The sequence below is a fragment of the Carassius carassius genome, chromosome 34, assembly GCF_963082965.1.
Source record: "Carassius carassius chromosome 34, fCarCar2.1, whole genome shotgun sequence".
NCBI lineage: Eukaryota > Metazoa > Chordata > Actinopteri > Cypriniformes > Cyprinidae > Carassius > Carassius carassius.
The window spans coordinates 11099608-11110233 of NC_081788.1; the positions used below are offsets into that span (position 1 = coordinate 11099608).

General features: G+C 35.2%; 1 protein-coding gene across 1 annotated transcript; it reads right to left on the reverse strand.

The window, feature by feature from the left end:
- Nucleotides 1–1007: 1007 nt before the first annotated feature.
- On the reverse strand, nt 1008–7208 carry gck (glucokinase (hexokinase 4)). The gene is made up of 10 exons (XM_059523977.1): nt 7059–7208; nt 6690–6852; nt 5801–5955; nt 5596–5715; nt 5314–5409; nt 5011–5110; nt 4639–4822; nt 2783–2938; nt 1868–2101; nt 1008–1716 (listed from the first exon to the last, which is right to left on the reverse strand). Exons 1-10 carry the CDS (start codon nt 7131–7133, stop codon nt 1569–1571), a joined length of 1431 nt encoding a protein of 476 aa, XP_059379960.1. The 5' UTR covers nt 7134–7208; the 3' UTR covers nt 1008–1568.
- Between the last annotated feature and the right edge of the window lie 3418 nt (nt 7209–10626).

Here is a 10626-nt window from a genome sequence, read left to right on the forward strand (position 1 = left end):
CGTAGTTACTTTTTTAGCGAGTAACACAATATTGTAATGCATTCCTTTTAAAAGTTACTTTCCCCAACACTGCCTATAACATGGTTCTGGCTTTTCAGCAGTGCATGACCACCCAGGATAAAATTAAATTAAGAGTTACTTAACTTCTGCTACATAATTTCCACATATTCACAAGATGTGACGCAATATTACCAACACTGTCATTGTCTCATGAAGATTTTCAAACTTTTGTTTGGTTAGAGCCACATCCGTTATGAACAACTGCCTGCTGCGACCACAAAAAAACAAGCCCACTCTCTTGTACTGTACATGCACATGACTGGAATATTTCCAGAAGTTTGCATATCTCATTATTTCACTGCAGAAAAATATTTTTGTCTTGTCATCCAGGGGATTTTTTTTTTAAATAAATACAAAGTTTTAAAATGTATAAAACAATATATAGTTTGGCACATTTGATCCTTGCATCAAAATGCAAATATTTCCATATAAGAAGCAGCAGGTGGCAGTAACACATCAGGTCTCGTGTCATCCACCTGAATGCTCATTTGTTTGACGTCAGTTTTAATCAAACACAATCATCCAGCAGAATTTGTGACTGCTGCAATTTAATCAACTAGTCCACAACACTTTCTTAAACTTTTGTCATGGTCCATCCTGATCCACGAGGTCTTGAGAATCCCTGAAATGTCATGTCAATCTCATGGAGGAGGATGCAGAAGTAGGCTACATTTTAATTTCATTTTAAATATAAGGCTCCTCATCATATTTCTTCTTTTATTTGATCATTTTTATCCTTTATTGTGTTTATTTGAAATCAATGGCTTCTTTATCTTCAGCCTTGTTGTACCGTACAAAGAGCTGGACCAGGATGGATAATTAAATCCATTGTGATAAATGTCTTTATACTTTCCTTTCCCACTATGTATCTTAATTTTTGAGTGTAATGTTGATTTAAACTTTTTTTTTTATAGCAGACCTCTAAAAACAACAATTCCAGTCACTCAAATAGTACAGCAGCTTTATTTACAACAAGGAATCACATGTGCAAAGTATATTCAACTCCTACATTAAATAATTTAACAGTTCTGATTACCACTGAATATAAACATAATTTAAAAGTCAATAAATAAAACAAGCAATAAACAGTGCACAATCACCTTGCTGAACCTGACCAGTTCATGTATTTACAATCACACCTATGTAGTTCCCTCCACGTCTCTCCTAACCTCCAAACAATCATGAAGGTGCAAGTATGTGTAACACAACCTGAATGTGCTCAGGACAACAGCTAACAAGAAAATATGTATGTTGTGTCTAAAAGCATATTTAACGGCAAACATCTGACTTTATGACATAAAATAATACATAGCTATGTTAAATATTTCAATGGGATGTATGCATGATGTTGCCAAACAACCCTGTAGCCGGCCACTTCACATATGCAATGTAATGCTGAAAAGGAGAGAAGCACTTTCACCATATGGAGAGGCTTTGAGAGGCCGCTCGATCATCGCGGGTCAGCTGTGATTCATGAGATCCACCTGACGAGGCCGGATTGGGGTTTATCACGGTCTCAGAATGCAGGCGGCCATCTTGCACGCCACAGCGGAAATGAGAGCTGCACCCCGACCGCTCCCTTCTTCTGATTGGATGAAGGTAATTTCGCAGTGAGGATTCATTTCCCACACAAGCTTATGGAACCGCTCCTTGAAACTGCATGGGAGAATTTGGAAAACACGTTATAATGGTGTTTATATCACATAGTTACTCATCTGGCAGCCTCCATCTCTCTTTCCTTTTAATTCCCCCCCTCATTTCTCTTTGTTTGCCTTGCCATAATCCCTCTCACTCGTCTTGTACTCACTGAGGGTGTAGTTTGTAGACAGAGCCATCGACTCCCACAGTGATCTTCAGTTGCTCCTGACAGCGGCGTTCTCTCATTAGGTTGATGACGCCAGCGAGGCCGGCCCCGCACATGTGAGCGGCTCGAGTGGACACGCTCTCGCAGACCAGACGCACAATGTCACAGTCCAGCTCCGAGGGTAAGATTCCCAGTGTGCTTAGGATGTTGTAAATCTGCTTTCTGTCCCCCGTGTCACTGAAATTGATCAAATAAATTGTGTATTAGGGTACAAGCATACGTTTGTTTATCAATTCTGATTCTCTTAACCTTGCAGAGATACTAACATCTTTTCATCATCTTTGGCATTTCCCTTGTGGAAAAGAATAGGCCTATACTTTAGAATATTTTTAGTATATATTACAGATATAATATACTTAAGTGTGAACTGAATGTAATGATTTCTGATACTTAACTGTTATTTGCAATTAAATGAACATTTTTTTATTGTTTAAATTGATATTAAATAAGTGCACTTCTTGAAAGCACAACAGAGTATTAAATCATTTTAATCTTTTTTTTATTTAGTTTTGAAGTACACTACACTGAAGTGTACATTCAGTGCAATTAAGTGCACATCTTTATCACAAACGTTTGAAGCTTTTGATTGTCCCGTCTTGTTCTCCAATACAAATTTCTAAACATTGAATAACAAGAATGACATACGATCTAAAGCCTTGTGATCAGAATTGTTTATGCTTAAAACAAGAACACCATTGGCAGATATTTACTTGTTTCAGTTCTCTTAATTTTGATATTCAGAAAGCAAAACATGATATCTTGTGTCACTTGCTTATGTATCTAGATTTAAGAATGGTTAAACGAACAAACCAAAACAATCTACAGTAGCTTTTCTCTTTTGAAAATCATCAGCCGTACCTCTCAATCTGGGAGACGAAGCGGGTTTCAAAAGCTCCTCGTGTTTTCAGCAGGTCTGAGGCGTCGCCGTTAAACAGCAGATTTTCATTCACTAGTTTTAGCAGCACGAGACGCACAAGCTCCCCCATATACTTCCCACCGATCAGCTTCTCATACCTACAGTCATCAGGAAAGAATATGTGGATATTAGATCTTGCAAAGCTAAAACTGACATTGAGTCATCAATTTCAGCAGCACAAGAAAACATTTTAATGTTAGTAAAAGCCTGGGGATAATCATGAAATACAAATGGCCTATAGTGACGTGGGAAGAGGAGCGGCCCATTGAGAATCTTCTAGCATACAGTACATTGTAAATACCCATTAGGCGAGCAGCTTTACTAATGACCTCCTTCCCTGGCCATTAATCCAGCCGTGTATATTCCAGCACTGACGTGGCTACCGTCAGTATCTCCACATGTACAGAAAAACAACCCTTGTCACCTGGAGACCACATAAGAGCTCCAGGTTGCCATATGAATAAGCTCTTCTTAAACTTAGAAGCATGTATGTAAGGACATCTGCGTTTCAGATTCACACTGCTGCGCCTAAAGTGTCTAATCTAGTTACAGATGTGATATATGAGGAATTTGTGCATGTATCTTCACATTTTAGTCAGATTTATTGCCAAGTATGTCTGCACATACAAGGAATTTCATCTGGTGACAAAAGCTTCAAGTACATAGACAAAAACAACATACAGATGATAAAAAAATAAGTATATATATATAATATATATATATATAAACAAAAATTGTAAGTACAAGTGTGCTATAGATGGAATAGAATAGATTAAATATAGGGATAGACTAAGATGGGTGGTATCAAATAAATAAAAGTGGTATTGCACATAACTTTATTGCACAATGGAGAAAGCATTTAACTTCATGACGAAAGATGGTCATAACTGTGACTGTTGTCTTGTATACATATTATTTGTCAAATACTGTACTTTCATAGATGAGGAGTTGAAATAATACAGTATGTTCCTGTAAATGTTTTAGATCAAAAGTATCCAAAAATATCAAAGATGCATGCATAGCTCCATATTTTTGTGATGTCTTAAAATGTACTTTAAAGTAAAACTTTTAAGTTGATATTATTACAAAATTCACTTTTTATAGTACATTTCATAAGTGTGCTTAAGTGTGTAAGGACTGAAGTGGTCTATATTTCACTAATGTGTTATCTGCAAGTATGTTTTTTTTCTTAAAGGTACTTTTGAGATTTGAAGTACACAGAGTGCACATTAGATACAATTAAGTGCACTGATCATACTACAAAATAATATGTCAAATATTTCTTTTATAGACAAGATACTGAAATAATATTTTCCAGTGATTGTTTTAGAAAGAAAATATCCTGAAAAAAAAAATATCAAACTAAAAACGCATATTTTTGTGATTAGTTCTTTAAAATAGGTTTAAATTAAACAAAATTAAAGAAAATGTCTTATTTGTTGTGCTGCTATAACATATCCAATATATATATTTTTTTAGTTTAAAAGTTAGAGATCACAAAATATTTGTTTATTTTAAATTTTAATAATTTAGTAAATGTTTTTTATGACATATTATGTCATAACATGTTCTAAAGTGCATCTTGTACTTGAATATAAGCAAAAATATATATATATTTATTTAAATATTTTAGAAATATTTCTTATACATTTTTCCTCATTTTAACCTTCCTTTGTTTTATTTTATTTTTTAAAGCATAAAGCTTTTTTATTTCCAAATTTGAATATGAACCCAGGATTATGAAAGTGGTCTCAGACTTCTGGACCGATTTTATTGATTGATTTTTAAGCTCACTCACAGCTGATGTCCAGGGTTTAGTGATGTCTCATCAACAACGCGATCGTACTCCAGCCTGAAGTCCTCCAGTTCACCATTGTCCCCAAACGCTCCCCACTCTGTGTTCACACACATCCTCCCCTCCTCTCCCTCCACCAGCTCCACCTTACGCATCTCCTCCATATAACACGCATTACAGCCGGTCCCTGAGAGACCATGAAAAATGAAAGAGAGACAACAAAAACATTAAACTAAAAGCTTCAGGCCTATTGCTTTATTGCCATGATGTTTTTTTCCTGAATGGCTGTTAAAATATTCCATCTTCCTGTTATAAAGTTTATGCCCGTGGTCTAACTATATTTATATGGGTCTAAGTGTATGCGGTGACTCTTACCTACTATCATGCCGACTTCACAGCTGTGGTCTTCATAGTAGCAGGAGATCATGGTGGCTACTGTGTCGTTCACCATGGCAACCACATCCATTTCAAAGTCCTGAACAAAGATTCATTCAATCACTTTTATAGGACAGCGGCCTTAACCTTTTATTATAAGCTTTTAGGGTGTCTAATATACTACTGGTTTAACAGCAGCTTTCCATTCTCTTTCCAAACATTACCATTACCAGTTAGATAGGACTCAAGTACAGAATTCGTGCTGGAAATGTTTAGTATGAAAGGTAAGTCATGCATACTAACCCCTCTTCTTTTAATGGCGTCTCTCAGTAGACCCACAACATTATTTCCCTCAGCGCCAGAGGCCTTGAAGCCTTTAGTCCAGTTAAGCAGAATGCCCTGCAACAAATTAAGCGTAAAATAGTACGTCTGGTAATCTAAAACATTGAAAAAAGCACATCCATATTAAAGTGCATCTCGTCTTCACTTTGTGATTAAATGAGTTAATAAATATGGCACACATCTGCCACAGGTTCAGTCTGATTAAACCTTAAGAGGCTATACAGTATGCATACAGTCACTGACCTTGTCCAAATCCTCATGGCGGACTGGAAAAGAGAAAGTGAATCCCAGTGGAAGCTTCTTATGTTTCAGATTATGTTTGTCCAGGAAGTCAGATATGCAGCCGGCAATGTAATCAAACAACTATATGTAGAGAAAAAGGGGTACAATGAGTCTAACATGTCAGAATTTGTGTATGTACAGAGTGTTTGACCTTTTAATATCTTACCATCTCAGCTGTACCAGTCATGGCGTCTTCAGGAATGGAGTACATGTGATGCTTCGTCTCCACCTTCCAGCCGCGCTCTTCATCCTCACTCACTTTCACCAGCATCACTCGAAAGTTTGTCCCTCCAAGATCCAGTGCCAGGAAATCACCAACCTCTGAGATGAGACACATGAATAAGCATCAGCATCATTATGAGTCAGAGGAATCAACATCTGATTCCAGAAAAGAAAGCCCTTTTCTTTTAGGACTTTTTGTCTACATGTGTGTACTCATAGTTATTTACATAAAGTAACCTAATGAGAAGCTATTATTGATTAAACTCTGTGACAAACTGCAATATATTTATGTCACTTAAAGGAATAGTCCACCAGTCCATGTTATTCCAAACCTGTACAACGTTCTTTATTCTGTAGAACACAAAAGATATTTTGAAAAATGCATGCTTTCTGTCCTTACAATGAAAGTCAATGGAGTCCAGTATTGTTTTAGACTCCAATGACTTTCACTGCAAGGACAAAACAGTTCAAACATTCTTCAAAAAATGGATGTTCCACAGAAGAAAGTCAGTTATACAGTTTTGGAATGGCGTGAGGATGAGGAAACTATTCCATTAACACAAATATATGCTTCTTGGAGAATACAATGTTCTACATACAATGACAACATAAAATACAATCCCATACAATTTTTATTTTTTATTTTAATTATACATTTATTTGCATTTAATTTATTTTTTTTTAATTATACATTTATAAGCTATAAAATACAGCCTATAAATTATACTCAACCAACCAAAAACTATGAAACACAAAAAAATGTGTTCTATCTTATTTCCCTTTATATTAACATGTCGTTTTTTCGAGCATGCGGATCAGAGCAGAACTCTCACCAGAGCCTTCAGGTGTGGAGCGGACATAAGTGGGCAGCATTTTGATGCTGGCTTCATTGTGTGTCTCCACTCGCAGTCCCCTCTCCATCTCTCTGCGCATTCTCCTCATCACTTCCTCTAGATCTTCTTTACTCAGCAGAAACTCAGACAGAATTTGTTCCACCTGTAGAATATGCCACGGAGAGAGAGGTTCAAATAGTTTTAAACAGTCATAACTTGATATTAACATATGGTATGCTCCAGATCATCTCAAATGTGTTTGTAACACTCACACTAGTGGCAATGAATCAAAAAATAGCCAAAAGGCATGTGTTATGATTCATGTCAGTCTGTACATAGACACTCTAGTATTATTGCTTTAGCTCTTACCAAGAGAAGTCTCTCCAATACTGACTCTAAGTCACTCGGCATCCTCTGTCTACGAGCTGAAGTAAGACACGGCATCTTTGCAAGTCTTTTCACAACAAGTGTATGATGAGCGTTGATTTGCTCAAATTTGATTGTGTGTGAGATGCACGGAGATGCTCAGCTGTTTTTATGCTCCAGTGGAGGAGGTGGGGAGGTGTGGTCAAAAAGATCATTGCCTTCTGTGTACACACACACACACACTCTTGATCAAACACACACACACATGCACATTTAATCTCACCAATCGCCTTGGAAACCTAGTTGTCAAGGCCACTCAACATGATCACGCGCTTCACAGCGAACATGACCTTTGCCTCCATGAGAAATTCAAAGTGATATTGAATGTAATCTCCGTAATATAAATAAATATATATGAAACAACAATGAACATATTATTTTTATGCAATGCAATACAAAAAAAATAATAATAATTAACCACATTGTATGGGATATACCTAAGCTGGCATGTGGCTATCTTTAGATGGTTGTTCGAGCCACTAAAATTGTGATTGATATTTTGTTATATTGTACAATATTTTATTATATCGATTTATCTTATGTAATGCACTTTCTAGAATTCGATTTTGAAAAATGGTATTTAGGTTCAATTCAAAAATAGCTACTGAACTTAAACCCTTTCTAAATATAGATGACTTAGTTTGCACAGGGCAAACATTTTTCCAGAAATAGGTCTGCAGGAATGTGATGTGAGGGGAAGTCTAAACATCCGAAGTTTATTGCACTCTGAAGAGTTACCTTAGTGGTCAGACAGGGTAAAAAATAAAATCGCTAAATAAAAATCAACAAGATTATTCAATAAGATAAGTCAGATAAATGTGATTACACAAAGATCCTAAATTGCATAAGAAGCATAAAAATAATATTAAATAATAATAATAATAATAAAGATGTCCATCAATGGCAAGTTTATCTTGAACTTGATGGAAGTTCAAGAAAGAGAAAGATATTACAATGTATAATATGTATCTCGAAAAAAAAATGTATAGCAAAAAGACATAAATAATTGAATAATAGAATTGCAGTTTAGAAAATGGAACTCTGATGAATCATGTACTAAAATGCTGATAACATGAAGGCTGTTGGTTGCTGATTTTGTGCACTTAATGGACCAAATTTCTGGTTACACTTTTTTTAGGGACCAATTCTGACTAACTAGTTGCTTATTAGCATGCATAATACTTATAAAGCACATAAGCACATGGCCATATTTTAGATCCCTTAATTCAAACCCACCTAAACGTAATAGCTACCTTACTAACGTTTAATAAGCAGAAAATTAGGAGGGTTTTTTTTAGGCAAAAGTTGTAGTTAATAGTGAGAATTGGTCCAAGTGTGACCTAATATCCAAATATTGTATGTTGCCAATAGATAATGTTATCATATTTGGTTTAGTTACATAAGTATTAAGTAACAAATTTATACATTTAATTTCCTTATGACCATTTTCTATATATACTGTATATACTGTAAGTATCTATTTGAGAATACTTGTAAGTGAATTGTATTAGGTTTCATAATACTTAAACTTTCCTTCCTAATAAAGCCTGTCACTTGTGTTTGTAAAGTGTTCTAGATTTATAGACCTGCACACAGAGGCCAGCCACTAATCATATTCACTCATAAAACAAAAATCAAGAAAAAAAAAAACCTTTGATCACTGGATTTGCAGAAATAATTTTACTTACAAGGAGTGTTTTCTCAGCAATGTCTTTGGAATTCATGGCTGCATTTCTGAAAAGCGTTTGGAGCTAAGTTGCTTGTAGATCGTAGATTGGTTGCAATGGTTCTGTGATCTACTTAGGCTCACGAAGCCTTTGGGAAATGCAGCCCATGTCATTTGGTATTTACATATAATGCAGGGATTCCCAAACTTTTTTGTGAGCCGAACCTATTTGACCTCATGTTAACTGAAATAGCCGCTTTATATGTCACAAGATTATCCTATCCAAATCAGTGTGATAAACAAGTTTGATCAAAAGTAATCTTATACTAATCAGAAAGTAATCAGATTACAGTATATTACCAAAAATGTGTAATGTAACATATTACATACCTAACCAGAATTTTGATCATGCAATTTGCACTCACTAATAAACAAAAATACACACACACACACACACACACACACACACATTTTATTAAATGTGTGCTACATATTTAAACAATGCCTTTTTATGCGTATGTGTATCAAGACCTTAAAATGTCATGTGTCCTCGTGATCAGACATTGAACTCCCACGCCGAGATACGGTCAAAATATACTAACATTGCAAAAGGTGCTTATCAGTGAAAACAGAACTTTATTTTTGGACACATTTATCATTTGGATTCAAGTATAGTTCAACTTCAGAACTGACTGCTCTCGAACACTGTAGAACTTCTCTACAATACAATCTTTATCATACAGATCATTTGAATTTGTATCATAACATTAAAAAAACACTACACTTAAACACATGAAATACAACTGATTGCAATGTAAATTATTCATTGTTATTAAACACTTTATACTAGCCTGCATTATTATAAGAAGACCCATCCTCAGTTTAAAGTAATCAAGACAGAAAGCTATCAGTATCATAATATTTTTACAGCTGTGACTTCTGTATGTTGTCTAGGCTTATCCAAAAAAAAAAAAAAAAATTGTATGAGAGGGTGTGATAACTCTAGCTAGAGTTTATCTTTTATTATCAGATTTTATAAACATGAGAACTGTTTATTGGTACACATTCAATGCACAGTTATATCATAAAAAGACAGGCCAATGGACATTGGCAGGCCAACACATAATTGTGTAATCATGCCGTCCCTGAATTGAAGATGCAGCCAAAGTGGCACAAATTGCACACATGGAGTTCGTCCAAGGTCATAAGCCATAGATGACAGTCATAAGAGCAAACGCTCAACAAAGACATCTATCTACTGTGGCATGAGGGGGAGGACCCAAGAAAGCTCAACAGATATTTGCAGGACATTGCAGCATGCTTTGATAGACGCTTCAATCCTGGCAATGTCTTGGACAGAAACCAGGAGCAATTAAGTATAGATAATAAAAAGATATCTGATTTAAGAATATACTCTTGTCAAAGTGGGTTACTTTGTAAATAATTAAATATCCAATTTATGATATAAAGATGAATAAATCTGTATAACTGAACATGAAAATATTCTACACTTACTAGTAAAATATGATATACTTTTGATATAAGAATGTGCATTATATGTAGAGCTTCATAAACATCAATCACATCCCTATTTAAACAACCCATGCTGACGAAAAAGGGACAATAAAAATATTTTTAAAAGACTGTTCTTTACCTTATCCATGATATGAAGGTCCATGGTGTGTCTTCCTCACGGGTTCATCATTTTCAAGTTCAGTTTTTCCTTTGGTTCTTCCTGGTTTCCAGCTTAATGCAAATGGCTCAAATGAAATGTAAAAAATATACGTAAATTGTCAATCAACTTATCCAACCTTCTTCATGGTCCGATGTGGATATTCCAACAGT